We start from the raw sequence: 16,727 nt of genomic DNA on the forward strand, positions 1-16,727 counted from the left end.
GTTAAGACTGGATTAATCTTATGTTTTATAATATTTTCTATTAATAAGCCTTGTAGTATTTTATAGTTGAAATATTTATGTACTACTACTTTTATTTCCTGCCTTTCGCCCCAGTGGGGACCCAAAGCCACTCACATAATTCTCCTCTCCTCCATTTTATCCTCACAACAACAACATGAGGTGGGTTAGAATCAAAGTCACCCAAGCAAGCTTCCATGGCAGAGTGGGGATTTAAACCTGGGTCTCCCAGATCCTATTCCAGCTCTCTGACCTCTATACCACACTGGCTGTCTATAAAAATATAATGTAAAAGAATGAATGCATTGTATCATATGCTTTCAAAGAAAAAAAAACTTTCATAAGTCAGAGAATGTATGACATGTATCTGACAATGTGAAGTTTGGCTTAAAAAACTTTAGGCCACAATAAATAATTTTTAAAGACGTGCTAAGACTCTGTTATGTTGGCTTCAGCAGACTAGTTTGGCTATTTCTCTGGAATTAGTATTTTAAAATGTAAATGTAAATCCTGTTTAATTGTTAAACATGTTCTCCAAATGTATATTCTTCCAGCTTGAACTTTTGTTTTTACTATGGTGTTAAATGTATATATGTTTGCTTTCAGATCCAGATCCACCGTCAGATTTACAAGCTTTTGGAGTAGAAGAAAGCACAGTTTATTTGATGTGGAAATTGCCAGGTGGAGGCTTTGATAATTTTGAGGTGGGAAAATATAATCAGTAATTGTTAGTGGTTTTGCTTTTTCTAGATGTCAGTAACATACGTTAAAAACCATAGAGGGAAATCTGACTTAAAAGAAACAAAACCATCATCAAGGTAGTTACACTGATCCATGAAATTAATCTCATGCATTTGCTCTGTATTCCCCTGAACAAAAGGATGCTGCTGAGATGGGGCATATCAGCTGGCACCTAGTATGCGTGCACTATTTTTATATTTGGAATGCACGTCACCAAACAGGTTAGCATCATTTCCACCTGACAACTTTCCAGTCTAATTAGGTGTGGTGAGTGGGAAGTGTGTGCCAGCAGACTTTGTCACTTGATTGGTAATCAGTGTGACCAGCTGACTGTGAACTGATCATCTAATACAAAATCAGGGAGAATACTGTGCAAGAACAACATGGGATGCACAACTTTCTGTGCTCATGATATCCTAGCCCAGAGTCCATGTTCAGATACTGGAGACAGAATCACAGAATGGAAATTTTCCCCTGTGCACCTCAATTGGGCAGGACTAGCAACAAAGGATTGTGAATATTGTCGATTTCCAAATATTCTTTTAATATAAGGATGCACTTCCAAAACTCATTTTGGAACTTTGTTGAACTGCACTAATATCGGTGGTCCCTTAAGAAAATTACTTAGATTAGTAGCTTTATTAAGCACTGTTTTTATCTTTGCTGAGTAAGAAAAAAATATCCATCACAAATTAATTTTGCCATGTTTCTTGGAACATTTTATACAACAAAGCTATTTTTAAAGAGTGATTGCATGCAGCTACCTCTCTTTAAATAATAATAATAAAATTTTATTTATACCCCGCCCTCCCCGCCGAGGCAGGCTCAGGGCGGCTAAATCATTTGTGTTTAATAAAGAAGTTGTATAAATGTTATGAAAAAATATGATCCTAATGACATGTTATTGCCTGATGTACTGCAGAGCAGATAGGCATGCTAGGATGTATTCCTTCTGAATAAATAAGATTATGTGTAAAATATTAATGAGGAAGTCTTTGGTAGAGTGGTTGCTTAGCAAACTGCACCTCCACAAATAGGATTGTTTTACCAATCATTTAAAATTAATCATCACAGCTCATCTAATTTTCATAGTATGCTCAGCAGTTGACTGTGTAAAGACAATACTAAAATACTTTTAAATTTGTTGTTAATAACCCTTTTTTATATTCAGTGCACTTTTTTGTTAAACATTTAGCTATTTGCTATCATTTGTAGGAGCAGTTATTCTACTCCAATGAAAGGCCAGACAAATCTATGTATTTGGATCATTCTCTCCATAAATCTTTTAGCTTTAAGAGAGTGATTTTACTTGGTTTAGTGGGATGTTGTATCATGGTACATTCAGCAGGGCTGAATGAATAAGCTGAATGAATCCAATTCCCAGCTTCTTGTCCAGTTTTGCAACTATTTTTCTCCAGGCCAGATTATTCAGATATCATCTTAACAAACCTATGTGAAGAAAATCTATTTGAATCCCCCAAATATAGTACTAATAAAAAAATAGATGCAGTATCACTGTGGATCAGAAGGTCTCTCCCCAGCATCGCCAGTTAAGAAGATCAGGGAGTAGGTGATGTGGAAGAGCTCTGCCTGACACCCGGGAGATCCATTGTCAGTTTTACTGACATTGATGTACCAAGGATCTGATTCAGGATAAGGCAGCTTCATGTATGTTTATATGTGACTGCTGAGAGTCATACTCTCCTGATTAAGAGGAAAGAATGCATTTGTGTAAGAGAATAGCCCTTGCATCCTAGATACTGTTACACAAACTTTTGTTGATGTTTTTAGAATTAACAGTGCAGAAGTATTTTTCTTCATTCAGCATGGTTGTGCTTTGGTTGTGTTTGAATGAATCTTGTTGCTTAAGTTATCACTCTTTCCCTTTTACCATTTTCTCCTGCCTTCATTATAGAATCCTTAAGTAAGCATACATCGTGTGACTTCAAACTATGTTGTTTTTTTCTGTAGCTTTCCTATCATTACACAAACAGCAATGAAACACTTCTTACTACCACAATTTTTGACAGCATAGCTGCAGTGAAAAATCTGATGCCTGGAACAGATTATGTATTTCAGCTAAAGACAATTAAAGGAAAATATTTCAGTGTGGTTGTGGAGAAAAAAGTTACCACAAGTATGTGTGATTTGTTCTGTGTAATTTTTTTTTTTTGAGAAATAGTACAGTGTAAACCAGAGGTCCCCAAACTTTTAAGCCTTCAGGCACATTTGGAATTCTGTCAGCATGGTGGGCACAGCACAGCAGCAAGATGACTGCCATGAGAGGCATGTTCTGTGGTGGCAGCTGCTGCCAAAGCAACATTTAAAAAAATCTTTATAGCCAATCAGAACCGTTATTGGGCAAAAGCCCTACCTGGCCACGCCCATTTCCTAAAGGCATTTGATGGGCACCAGAAAAGGTCTTTGCAGGCACCATGGTGCCCACGGACATCATGTTGGGGACCTCTGGTGTAAATGCATTTAGCCTTGTTAAAAATGGACATCATTATGGGGAATATTAAATATAATTATGGGGAAAATTAAATATAAACCATGGGCATAAACACAACTTTCATTTAAGCCTGCCTATGTTAATTAAACTGGGTAAGACAAGTATAGATATTCCAGTTTTCTTTAAAAAGTAGTTCATTGCATTTTGAATATAATTCCTGACTTGCTGGTTTTTAAGTAGATTTCTAGCAATTTAGCTAAACTGAAACCAAATCAAATTTGTCACAGATAGTCTTTCAGACTTCAGCCATTTGTGAATATAATCCTACCATTTATATGGACAAATCCTACATTTAGTAAGGTAAAATGACTAGGAAAATGACATGTCTTTTCCTTATTTTTTTCATTGTTTGAATCATCTGGAGATCTGCTATGCAGATTTTTTTTCTGCTATGTAAATGATCTGGAATATGATGATCTTATCTTTGGAGTCTTCAGTACAACTTACCTGGGGAACACGCTGCCATGTGGGGAGTACCATAAGTGCATTAGGGCTTTTCTACATTTCACTACAGCCTCTTGTGCCACCTGAAAAGACACTTCTAAATGCTGAGGATCCTCTGGAGAGGAATTTGGTGTGACACAAGGGCATGCAGCCAAAAGAATGACATCTTCTGAGCAATAGGCTATGGCTCAAGTGATAGAATATCTACTTTGCAAATAGAAGATTCTGGGTTCAGTATAAAGGGCTGGGTAGTAAGTGATATGGAAGATCTTGGCCAGAGACCTTGGAGAACCAGCCTGAGTACATAAGAACATATATATACACACACACATACACACACACACACACTGTGGCTAATAGCCACTGATGGACCTCTGCTCCATATTTTTATCTAAACCCCTCTTGAAGGTGGCTTTGCTTGTGGCCGCCACCACCTCCTGTGGTGGTGATTAATCACCCAAAGGGTGATTAACATGCAGTATTCACTGCCCTAGGAGGTGGTGGCGGCTACAAGCATAGCCAGCTTCAAGGGGGGATTGGATAAAAATATGGAGCAGAGGTCCATCATTGGCTATTAGCCGCAGTGTGTGTGTGTGTGTGTGTGTGTGTGTATTTTCGCCACTGTGTGATACAGAGTTTTGGACTGGATGGGCCATGGGCCTGATCCAACATGGCTTCTCTTATGTCCTTAAGCTAAGATTTGAACACAGTTCTCTCAGGTCCAAGTTCCGTGATGTATCTATCATCAAGTGCTGTTATGCATCTATTGCCAGATTATACAATTTAAAAAAAATTAATATCATCAACTTCTTAGGTGTTGTAAGATCAATTTGTATGTCTTCTTGCCATGAAAGATTTTTGTTTAATCTATATTTGTTCTTCTATGTATAATCAATTGTCCCCCCCCCCAACTTTTATCAGAACCTATAGGGATATGTGATCTAACATTAAAAGTGGTAAACACTTCATCTGCTACGTTAATCTGGAAACCAACTTTAACCAACTTTACACATTATAAAGCATCTCTGTCAAACAATACATTCGCAAAGGAGTACATTATTTTGGAAACTCAGACCCATCACACCATTACAGATCTTACTGCTGGTGAGAGTTATAATTTCACATTGAAAAGAGTGAAAGGATCTATTGAAGGTGAAGTTGCCTTTACTGAAATCAGCACAGGTTTGTAATCCCCCCCCCTGCTATTATGTTTATGTATTCATCTGCCATCTAGGTAATAATGCACTTATAATCTATTTTGAAGACTGAATCTTTAGCCCAAGGGAAACTTTATGCACAAGAGAACTAGTTTAATTTTTTAAAAAACAACAACAGAAATTGCTACATTTGCAGTGTGAGATGGTTCTGCGAAAATTAGATCTTCATCTATGTGCATTTATTTTATTATATTCCACTTCTCTCATCAGTAAGGATTTAAAGTAGCTTAGAACAGTAGTTTCCAATCTTTTTGGTATGTTGACCCAGTTATCCCCTCTTCCATTTTTTCACAACAACCTTGTGAGGTAGGTTAGGTTGAGATAAGGTGGCTGGCTCAAGATCACCCAGCAAGCTTTGATAGCAGAGAGGGAAGCTGAACTTGGGATGGTTGTCTGACACTCTGTCCACAATGCCATGCCAGCTTTACTGTACATCTGGTTTGTAAAAGCCTGGAGAAAAAAACACCCTGCAGTTTCTTTGGATCATCATAAATCTGTGGTATATATAAAGCTGCCTTGTACTCCAGATGTCCTATTTCATTACGGTAGAGAAACCAGATCCATATTTTAGAAACAAAATTATAGTTATAGCCTATATACCTGGGATAGCCAAACTTGCTTTATGTAAGAGCCACATAGAATAAACAGCAGATGTTTGAGAGCCATGAGACAAAGGAAGGAAAGGAAAGGAGGAAAGCAAAAAGATGGGGGAAGGGAGGAAGAGGTAAAAAGAAAGCAACTTTAACTTTAAACACATTATCCAACACATTTAAACACATTCTCCAAGCTGCTGGCTGACTTGGCATGGAGAAGCGATTTAAAGAGAGAAATGCCTTCTCCAAGCCAACCGATGGGATGGTAGGGGCTTTAAGAGCCACACAATATGTGTGAAAGAGCCACATGTAGCTCCTGAGCTGCAATTTGGCCACCCCTGCTATATACTGACATTATATACATACACTTATATACATATACACATATACAAACACACACCCAAACCCTCCTCCAACACTGATGCTGGTGAGCCCAATCTGGTTCCCCCCTCCCCCACATTGCGAAGACTAATCAGTAGTGCCTCTGCTGCCAGCCCCACTGTGTACCTTCCCCTGCAACATCCCTCTTCCAACACTGATGCTGGTGAGGCCAGGATGTCTGAGCCCTTCAACTCTTTCAGCCGCTGCCAGTCAGCCGAGCTCCTGCCCCCCTCCCCCAACATCCATGACATTGATGACAGTGAGCCCAGCATGGCTTCTGGCCTCTGTCTCTGGACCTTCTGTGACTCCCAAGCTTCCTCCACCCCTGCAGATGCTGCCAGCAAGGCCAATGCATCTCCCAGCCTCCCTCACCTAGCCTGCTGTGGCTCCCACCCCCAAAACACCACTGACTCTACAATGACAGATGTAGGTGCAGTGTCTCCTCAAACACAGACAACTTTTATTTTTATGGGGGGGGGGATTTAAATCTGCACTATAATTTTTAACCATTTCAGATTTTTCTGCAAACCTTGGTGGTCCCCCAAGTTTGGAGAGAAATAACCTTTCTCTCATTGTGGGCACAGTCTACAGATTTAGATAGCTGCAAATCTACCCACATGATAAATAGATATACAAATTATGCCAAATTTGCTCCTCAGAAAGTATGTACAGGAAAAGACACTCTTTTGGAGGTGGGTACTACTAGTGTTATTCCTTGTCTTTAATGGTCGAGTTATTTGACAAGGGTCTCAAGTCAAATTACGCTAGATTATTGCTATATTATTTCATTATTTTTATTAAATCTACTTTTTAGATTAAAGATTATCGCTGTTTCATTATTATTCCTCACTTTTGTTCGTAGCCCTGACTGATGTTATTGGAGCTGGCTGGCTCTACTCTAAGCTCTCTAGATGCAGTTCCATGCTTGACTGACATGACAGAAATTGCCTTCAAAGTAGCATGTGAACTGATGTTCAGCCTCCAAATGCCATAACTAATGGATTCTGTCATAAGTTAAATTAAGGAATATTGTGGAAACAAGAAGCTGATTTTTGAGGCAAATTCCACTTAGACTAATGAAAGTTTATCTTGAGAAACAGCAATAACATGTTTAGTCTTTTTTTTTCTACCTACACTAAGTCTCAAACTAGATGTTAAAAATTCTAACATTTCCTGAACTCACATTCCCTGAAGTCAATTCTGACTGGGTCATGGGGAGTGGCTCTGACTTTCTCTGCTGTTTTTGTGAGCCCAAGTAGTCCTGAGAGCATTATTGACCTCTGATTATCTAGAGTAAGTTCAGATGGGAAACATGGTGCTATGGGAAGGCAGGAGTCCCTCCAGTTTTGTGGTCCTGAGCAGAATTGAGCAGATAAAAATCCTACCCCCAGCACATGAGGTTTTACATGGTGTGACTCTTGATAGATCAGTACAGAGCACAATTTTCCTAATGTGGATTTGGTGCAATAAGTTTTGCAGTGCTTGGGAAGGGGAATTGAATACAGGCTTCCTTCTCCTTCAGTAGACTTCCAAAATTGACAGCACTGGTCAAAGGTTCAGCAACAGTATATAAAGCCTGTTGATGCATGTGAATATCTGTTAGGATCCTGGTTATTTTCAAGTGATTTTTTTTTTGAGGGGCGGGTACATAATCCATTTAAATTAAAGGAATAATGAAAAATTTCTCTTTTAAGTGCCTGAAAAGCCACAAGAACTAGAAGTCTTCAATGTGTCATCACATTCCTTTTCTCTGCGTTGGAGACTACCTCATGGAATTGAGCAAAGGTTTCATGTGGATCTCACACCTCCTCATGGCTTTGTTTCTGTCCTAGATGTGGGAGGTGGGGAGTATCAGGTATGTGAGGGCTTTTTAAAATAGTGCTTGGATGGTCAGGGATTATTTATGTACTACAGCGATAGGAAAATTGGCCAAGCATGACGTTCTCATTTTAAGCTTTTAAACATAGATGAGAATGCAAAAGTACACATGCCAAATTTGTGAGAGCAAATTTCAACATCTATGGTTTGTTGCCTTAACAACAGTTATGATACTTTTACAAAGTCTGCTGTAGACCTCTAGCCAGTCATTTAAGGGTTCATGAATAGTTTAACAAAGGCAGGGCAGAGCTATTGAGTAATACAGGTTCATTAATTGTGTACTTGCCAGGAAGATCTAGCCCTAAATCATTAATGCAGGCAACATTTCTCTGTTAAGCCATCACAAAGTTGTAGCGGCACTGTTGATTCCAGCGTTTGAACATAATATTATAATTATCATGGTTTTTCATGGTTTTTTGCTTCTCTTTTTCATTGGAACTGCAAAGACACAGGTACTTTTTATAAATGCTAGCTTTTGGTTATTGTTGATTGTGTTGCACTGGGTAAAGCAGTTAAAAAGGTTTTTCTAGGATTTCTGAGCAGAAATGAACAGAACAGTCTAGAGTTTTAATTGTAGGATGCTAACATGGGAGCTCTGCAAATTCTTCAGTACAGTAGTAGATAGAGCCTTTTGCTTGTTGAGTGTTGTTGCTTTTTGACTAATATGAATATAAAGAACAAACAAAATTGTGATTTGAATGGTATTCTCTGGTAGCCATTGAAATTTAGTTTATGCTTCCTTTGTTTCCATTTGAATTTAAAGAAGTAGCTCTAATGCATTTAATTACATATTCTAGGCTGAAATTTCAAACACCACTCCTGGAACATTGTATAATGTGACTGTTTCTTCAATTTCCTCTTCATCATATAGTTCACCTGTCAGCAGAACAGTGACAACCAATGTAACCAGTGAGTTTGTAATGATATTGCATTTCTCTGTTTTCCTTGAAATGCCTTGTTGATACCTTTTAAAAATGTAATGTGCTATTTTCTAGTTTCATTATATTAGTTGAAGTCCACTTTCAGATAATTATGTAGATCTGCAGTGTAGAAGCTAGGTGCTATGAATCTTTAATAATGTGTTTAAAAAAACTTAAACTGGCAGCAGCTCTATTTTGACTGAATATTTCAGCATTCCATTTTTTGAATTCTTATAAAAAGATTGTGCTTGGTGCTCCAAAAGGTATTTAACCTTTCATAAGAATTGTAAAGAAAGCCAACTTCACAAGCTTCACTTTGATGTTTACGAACTCAAAAAGATCTTTTCTGACAGAGCAACTATTACAAAGTAGCTGCGATAGAATACAATTTAGTTAAAGGATGTCTTTGTGCAGATCCAGGACCTCCTGTGTTCCTTGCGGGAGAACGAGTGGGATCTGCAGGAATTCTTCTCTCTTGGAACACACCACCACATCCAAATGGAAGAATTATATCCTACATTGTTAAATATAAGGAAGTATGCCCTTGGCTGCAGAATACTTACACTCAGGTTACAACAAAGCCGGATAGTTTGGAAGTTCTTCTCACTAATCTTAACCCTGGAACAACTTATGAAATTCAGGTAACTTTTCTAATTTGCTAATTACTTGTAAACTGTAAAGTAAAATGTAGGATTTATTAATTAGCTCAAGTTAACTCTAGTTTTGAATCACAGAATTTCTTTTTTAAAAGGTTTCAAAAATCCTTTGAACACAGTATATCAAACTGTTGAAGACTTAACTTTGTGGTATAACTTGTAATAAAAATAAGTTGAGAATAGTAATGGCTTTCAGTTTTTTCAAGATTAAAACAGCAGTGCAACCTGGTTTTCATGGGTGATTGATGTATTAATATCTTGCCATAGCTACAGTATCACTAGGCTTTATAGTTTAAAGTTATGGACTACTTTGATTCTTAGATATATAGTTGCCACATTTGATGATGAGTAATGTGACCTGGGGTGAAATGACAAGAAATAAAATGCAATAATCATCCCATGCTAGCCACTTCTTTTATACAGATCAGGTGTTCAATGTAGGTAAAAATGAGTGAATATTGGTAGGCTTACATGTGATTCATTTTTATGCAGAATTAGCTTAATGAAAAGTCCACAAATCTTAGATGATTAAGAAGTCTTTCATATTTAAGATACACTTCCTACACACCAGTTATGTTCCTTAAACAACCTTCTCCTTGTGTTGCCTTCTTGTAGGACAGCCAATAACTTTGACAATAGTTATAGAGTGGGCTGAGTTATATTGACATTGTGTGAAACAGGGCTTTTTTGGTAGAAAAAGCCCAGAAGGGACTCATTTGCATATTAGGTCATACTCCCTGATGGTACCATTGTTTCACAAAGGGTTTTTTGTAGGAAAAGCCCAGTAGGAACTCATTTGCATATTAGGCCACACTCCCTAATGGCACCATTGTTTCACAAAGGGTTTTTTATAGGAAAAGCACAGTAGGAACTTATTTGCATATTAGGCCACACCCCCTGATGCCAAGCCAGCTGGAACTGCATTCCTGTGTGTTCCTGCTAAAAAAAAAGCCCTGGTGTGAAATATCTTGAATTTGAATCTTATATTGATGAAATATATATAATGTTGATTGATGGCAAGTTTTGGTTTCCGAATAACATACTTACTTTCATATTTTAATAAATAAGTCCTACATTAATCCTTCAGATCATTTCTTATTTATTGTTTCTTTCTGTCTTCCTTCTTTCCTCATCAATTTTGATTCCAACTGTCCATTTGATTTTGCCTTTTGGGGGTTGTCTTTTTTAGTCATTAAAGTTAGATGGGTTGGATCCCAGACCATGAGGCTGGATCCAAAGGTGCTCATCAACCCAGGAAAGAGTTGGGGTACGTCCTTATTATGTACAACCAGTTTCATGTATTCCTCATATAATGTCATTAAAAGGGCAGAAACAAGTTGTTTCCATTGGAAAAGTGTAAGCTTCATTGTATCTTTTCCATTCTAAAAGTATAAATTTCATTGTATCTTTATTCTAGCCACTGTAAAGATCAAAGGTTAAGTTTTGCTATTTGTTTTTTTTCATTCCGTTTATAACACTTTCTGTTTTTTCTCTTTACAAGTAATACTCTCGTTATTAGTTTTCAAATATTTATCATTTGTTTCAACAATATTTGTTTCAACAATATTTTCTGTTATTGGGTTGCTTCAGTTACTGGCCCCAGAATAGAATCTGTTGCCTTGCAGTGGGGCTTTTTAATACATTCACAGTCTTGAAATGCTGTACATATAGTATGGTGATGGAGCATTGAGCACCCACCCCATTGTATGACTTATATGTGGCATGGACTTATATGTAAACATCTGCATATCCTGCAGTCTACTGACCCCTACATCTGTTGGTTCAAGTGGGCCCTGCAGCCCTGCAAATAAACATTCCCAGTGTCAAAAGTGGGTGCTTTAAGGAGGGGGACACAGGAAAGATCTGCAGTCCTTGCATCTGTGAATTGCTAAATTCAGCCCAGTGTTCTTTAAAGACTGTTTCTCTAATACATAGAAATAGAGAATTAGCAATGATGCAATGTTAAATTTACTGCATGGTCCGTGACTACAGAGAAGTGAATAGGGTTGCCAATCCCCAGGTGGGGGCAGGGGATCCCCCGGTTTGGAGACCCTCCCCCCGCTGCAGGGTCATCAGAAAGCGGGGGGAGGGGAGGGAAATGTCTGCTGGGAACTCTATTATTCCCTATGGAGATTTATTCCCATAGAAAGTCATGGAGAATTGATCCGCAGGTATTTGGGGCTCTAGGGGGGCTGTTTTTGGGGGTAGCTGCACCAAATTTTCAGTATAGCATCTAGTGCATCTCCCCAAAATACCCTCCAAGTTTCAAAAAGATTGGACCAGGGGGTCCGATTCTATGAGCCCCAAAAGAAGGTGCCCCATCCTTCATTATTTCCTATGGAAGGAAGGAATTGAAAAGGTATGTTGTCCCTTTAAATGTGATGGCCGGAACTCCCTTGGAGTTCATTTATGATTGTCACAGCCTTGCTCCTGGCTCCGCCCCTAATCTCTCCTAGCTCCACCCCCAAAGTCTCCTGGCTCCACCCCCAGAGTCCCCAGATATCTCTTGAATTGGACTTGGCAACCCTAGAAGTGAATGTAGATGTGATTGCCACAAGATAAGATTATCATTGGCCACTATGTGACTAAGGTGTGACTGAATGCGCCTTTCACTGTATTTGAATTTAATTCTATGTTCTGATTGAACATGCTGTGAGAGGATATATGGAATTGTGACTCTAATTTGGCTCTAATTTGTGAGAGGATATATGGAATTATGACTCTAATTTGTTGCCCTTTTGCGTGTGTGTAATCTTGCTTCTCAATCAGTCTTTCCCCCTGAACTAACACTCTTGTTGGAATAACTGTGTTCTCTGTCCATATGAAAGCCTATCCTGCCTCTGATCTTTTTCTTACTTCTTTTGGATATTCTCTTTTTGGGTATTCCCTTTTTGAAATGAGGTGACCCCCCCAAAAAACCTGGAAAAAATGAAGTTAAATTCAAGGTGAGTGGGTATTATTTTATATAAAAATCCAGCATTATATTGCTATTTTTATTAAACATAGCTATTTCTCCATTAATTTATTTCTCAGTGGAAGTCCACTAGCACCTTTAAGACCAACAAAGGTTTATTCAGAATGTAAGCTTTTGTATGCATGCATACTACATCAGACAATGGAATGGGGTACAGTGAGCAGAGGCTAAGAATTCAAAGTGATACAAAGTTAGAATTCAACGGCAAAATAGTGAAATTAACAAACTAAAAGAACATTTGGTCTGGATAGCATTTGTGTGGGAAACCAATAAAACAGTAACATGTCAGAATGGGAGAATGATGGTGAGAGTGTCATAAGGTAATAACTGCAGTCTGTCAATTGCTCTATTGCTTGCAAGTCTGGGTTAAAATGAGAAATTGTCTTTCCCAGAGGTGTTCCTGTCCACCTAATTTACTTTTAAACATGTAACATACATTATAAATATCATTCTATTTTGCCATTAGAAAAAAAGAATACATTAAAATATAGTGGAAGATGGGTTAGTATATGTAATGAGATAAACAGCCAATACCCCTTATGAGAATATGTCAGTACAAAAAACATTATTTTGATACGCTATTCTAAATGAGAAATACATTGGAATACTGTGGATATATAGCTATACTTGGTGAGAATGGGTTTAGCTTATGTAAAGAGATTAAAAAAAAACTCTGTTCAGACCCGGGGAGGTGTTTGTCCCAAGTTTCATAATAATTTGTAATTCAGAAGTTTCCCTCTCCATTCTGTTCTTGAAGTTCCTTTGCAGCAAAACAGGTACTTTGAGGTCATCCACTGAATGTTCTGGAAGGTTAAAGTGTTATCCTACAGGTTTTTCAGTTTTGTAATTCCTGATGTCAGATCTGTGTCCATTTATCCTTTGGTGTAGAGGTTGTCTTGTTTGCCCTATGTAGAAAACTGAAAGGCATTGTTGGCATTTAATGGCATATATAATATTGGAAAATGAACAAGTGAATGAGCCTGAAATGGTGTAGTTAATGCTGTTAGGTCTAGTGATTTTGTTGTCTGGGTGTATGTGGCAGCAAAGTTGGCACTTGGATTTATTGCAAGCTCTGGTACCAGTGTCCATGCTCAAATGAGATATTTTATTGTTTGAGATTATGGGGCTGTCTGTGTGCAAGAAAAGGTTTACCCCCCAGTACTTTTGAAAGAAAGCTGTCCAATGGAGGTTGTAAATTGTTGATAATACATTAAACTGTTTTCAGTTGAGAGTTGTGTGTGACTACTCATGGTGTTCTGTTATTATCTTTTTTGGGGTCTGTCTTGTAACAGATTTTCAAAAGATGAGTTTACTATAGAACTTTTTAGTCTCTGAATCTTTATATTATATTACCAGGCATTTATATACTGCTTTTCACTTAATGTGCCTAAGCATTGGCCAGAAATACAGCAAATCCTTTTTGGTTTTGCTGGATTTTGGTCTTTAGGGTTAAGAGTTGTGATTTTGCCATATACTTCAACTGTCCATATCTACATTTCATTGAAACAAATAGCTGTAGAACATTAATAAGGTGCTTTTTTACAGCTACCCTTATAACTGGTTATACTGGAGTAGTTTCCAGTGGATTATGTACAGTGTTTTTATGAAATGTTCTGAGCTCTCAGAAATGTATACAACCCTTAGAAGTATTACAAATTTTTACTAACAGTTGGCTTAAAAGCATTTTCTGATGCCACTGTTTTGGTTTGTTGCAGGTTGCTGCTGAGAACAGTGCTGGTATTGGAGTATTTAGTGATCCATTTCTATTTCAAACTGCAGAAAGTGGTATGTTGATGTGCTGTTTTTACTTACTAATCATTTTTTAAAAGTTTGAAGAGTTCGCATGACATTATGGAAGGCACTATAGAACCTTAATTGCAGATTTTGCAATTTAATGAAGTGTTGCAAAAGCCTAGAAAATCTTCATATTTTTCTTTGAATACTGACAATTTTGACATGCATGTATGGGTTGGAGCCATATTCCCACACACCAGTTATGTTCCTCAAACAACCTTGTCCTTGTGTTGCCTCCTCTTTGGACAGTCCATAAAGCAACAACTAGGTCACCGCCTTGCTCTGATAGATCCAGTCCTGTGTGGCCTGCCAGGGTGGGTATGGAAAGCATCTTTCCAGACTGCATTTAGGATAATATGCAAGACAACACTATTTCAGAAGGCTTTATGAGAAAGGTGGTTTGTCACAGCAGATTTTGCTGTGTGTTTTTAACTTTCTGTGGCTTTTAAAAACTGTACCTAATTTTTTATTTATTAGTGTACTTTTATATTTTGTTTTCTGTAACTTATTTATTTATGTTAGTACATTTCTATTCTGCGCATTCCCTGGAGGGCTCAGGGAGGAGCCCTCCAGGGAACCACAACATATAATAAAACAATAAAAAACAATAAAAACATTTTATAAACAGACAACTGAACAGCACTCAGATTACCATGACATCACATATTGCCCAGTTTAGCCATCTCACATCATGATATCTCATAGGGATGGCAGTTTTTATTCCAATTCCTAGCACAGATGACAGTGCTGGCCGGGGAGGCCAACCAGATCAAGAATAGATGCCTGTAGCCTCAGCTAAAAGCCTGGCAGAACAGCTTCGTTTTACAGGCCCTATGGAAAGCTAATAAGCCAGGTAGGGCCTGGATCTCAATAGGGAGCTGATTCCACCAGGTTGGGGCCAGGACTGAAAAAGCCCTGGCCCTAGTTGAGGCGAGATGGGCGTCTCTTGGGCCAGGGATGGCCAACAGATGTTAGGAGGCCAAACATAATGACCTCCTGGGCATATATGGAAAGAGATGGTCTTGCAGGTATGTTGGTCCCAGACCGCGTAAGGCTTTAAATGTTAGCACTAGAACATTGAAGCGGATCTGGTACTTGATGGGCAGCCAGTGCAGACTGTGGAGCGCCGGCTGAATGCCCACCCATAAAGGAGGTGCAGTCAGCAGGCGAGCCGCCACATTCTGCACCCGCTGCAGTTTCTGGATCAGTCTCAAGGGTAAGCCAGTGTTATGTATGTGGACTCAAGAGAAGACTTTGGTGTTTCCGCCTGGCTCACTGGAGCAATACAGACTGAGCTTGGGAACTTGGGAACAAAGAGCTATAGGATTCAAACCCCCACAGTCCAGGACCAATCACAAGCCCCCACCGGTTTGAATGACCCAATAACGTGCTTGCATGAGAACCCAGAGATGTATATAAGTTTGGCCTGTGGGCCCCAACGTCAGTCTTGTACTGTAACCTTTTACTATGTAATTCCTATTAAAGAGCTTGTTATCGCATACTCTGTTACTCTGCCATGCATAGAACCCACTATATTAGAGTGGCGATGAAGGTGGTATCCGGATGAGCGAGGTCCAGGACACCCCAGCACAGCCAAGTGCACCGAGTTCCAGTGCCGCCACGCAACAGGCAGCACCACCCAGCCTGACCATGGCCACTGCATCCGGATCACAAACATGGCACAGCCCGAAGCCTGGGTCAAAAGACTCAAGTACCACCTCGTGGCACAGCGAATTAAGGATGATGAATCCAAAATCAAGACGGCCATCCTGCTGAGCAACTGCGGCATTGCCATGCTACAGCTATTGAAGGTCCTGGTCATGCAAGAGGCCCTCAAGGCATCTTCCTTTGACAAGATCATCGAGGCGCTGACTGGCCATTTTGTCCTGAAGCCTACACTCCTCACCCGGAAGCTACAGTTCCTCGACAGCTTCCAGGAGCCAAACGAGACCGTAGCAACCTTCCTAGCCTGCCTGTGAGACTTGGGCTGGAAGGTGGAGTACGGCGCACAATTGGAAGAGACCCTGCTCATGAAGTTCACTCAAGGTCACAGAGACGGGAAGCCACGTCAGAAAATCGCAACAGAAACAAAGCCGACCTTGGAGAGAAGACCCTACGAATAGCCACCACCGCAGAGGATGCACACAAAGAGAAGACCTGCTGCCCAGGGACCTGTGCCCACCAGCTGCAACTGGCCACAGAATCAGACGACTTAGATGGGGACAACGCCCTCAAGCTATATCAGGCAACCTAATAAAAGCCCAGGCCACAAGCAACAGAATCGACCACCCCCAAAGCCTGCGGGAAGCCACCTGAGCTGCGCACATGCAAGTTTAGGAGCACCACCTGCCATACATGCGGGAAGGCCGGGCACATAGCTCAGGTGTGCCAGTCATTGGTGCTGTGCCAAGGAAAACTTCCTCACCAACAGAATGGCCGTCGCCAACAGAGGTCGCACTAGTGGACGACATCCAGGCACTCACCACTTTGGGGACCCAGGTATGGCAGTTGCCCATTCCCTCCCCAGATAAATTTTACATGACTGTGTTCATGGAAGGCAAGCCCTGCAAAATGGAGGTAGACTCCAAGGTGGGCCAGA

At 39.5% G+C, this 16,727-nt stretch overlaps 1 protein-coding gene across 1 annotated transcript in view; it reads left to right on the forward strand.

Moving 5' to 3' along the window:
• Positions 1–630: 630 nt before the first annotated feature.
• The window catches only part of PTPRQ (protein tyrosine phosphatase receptor type Q), a 213,067-nt gene continuing 196,970 nt past the window's right edge, over positions 631–16,727 (forward strand). Inside the window, exons 1-7 of the mRNA XM_060244417.1 lie at positions 631–722; positions 2,731–2,896; positions 4,637–4,897; positions 7,601–7,761; positions 8,582–8,693; positions 9,119–9,345; positions 14,050–14,119. Coding sequence (XP_060100400.1) covers positions 684–722; positions 2,731–2,896; positions 4,637–4,897; positions 7,601–7,761; positions 8,582–8,693; positions 9,119–9,345; positions 14,050–14,119 — 1,036 coding nt within the window. The 5' untranslated portion in view covers positions 631–683. The remainder of the gene's footprint in view (positions 723–2,730; positions 2,897–4,636; positions 4,898–7,600; positions 7,762–8,581; positions 8,694–9,118; positions 9,346–14,049; positions 14,120–16,727) is intronic.

Source organism: Heteronotia binoei, chromosome 8 (genome assembly GCF_032191835.1).
Source record: "Heteronotia binoei isolate CCM8104 ecotype False Entrance Well chromosome 8, APGP_CSIRO_Hbin_v1, whole genome shotgun sequence".
Lineage (NCBI taxonomy): Eukaryota > Metazoa > Chordata > Lepidosauria > Squamata > Gekkonidae > Heteronotia > Heteronotia binoei.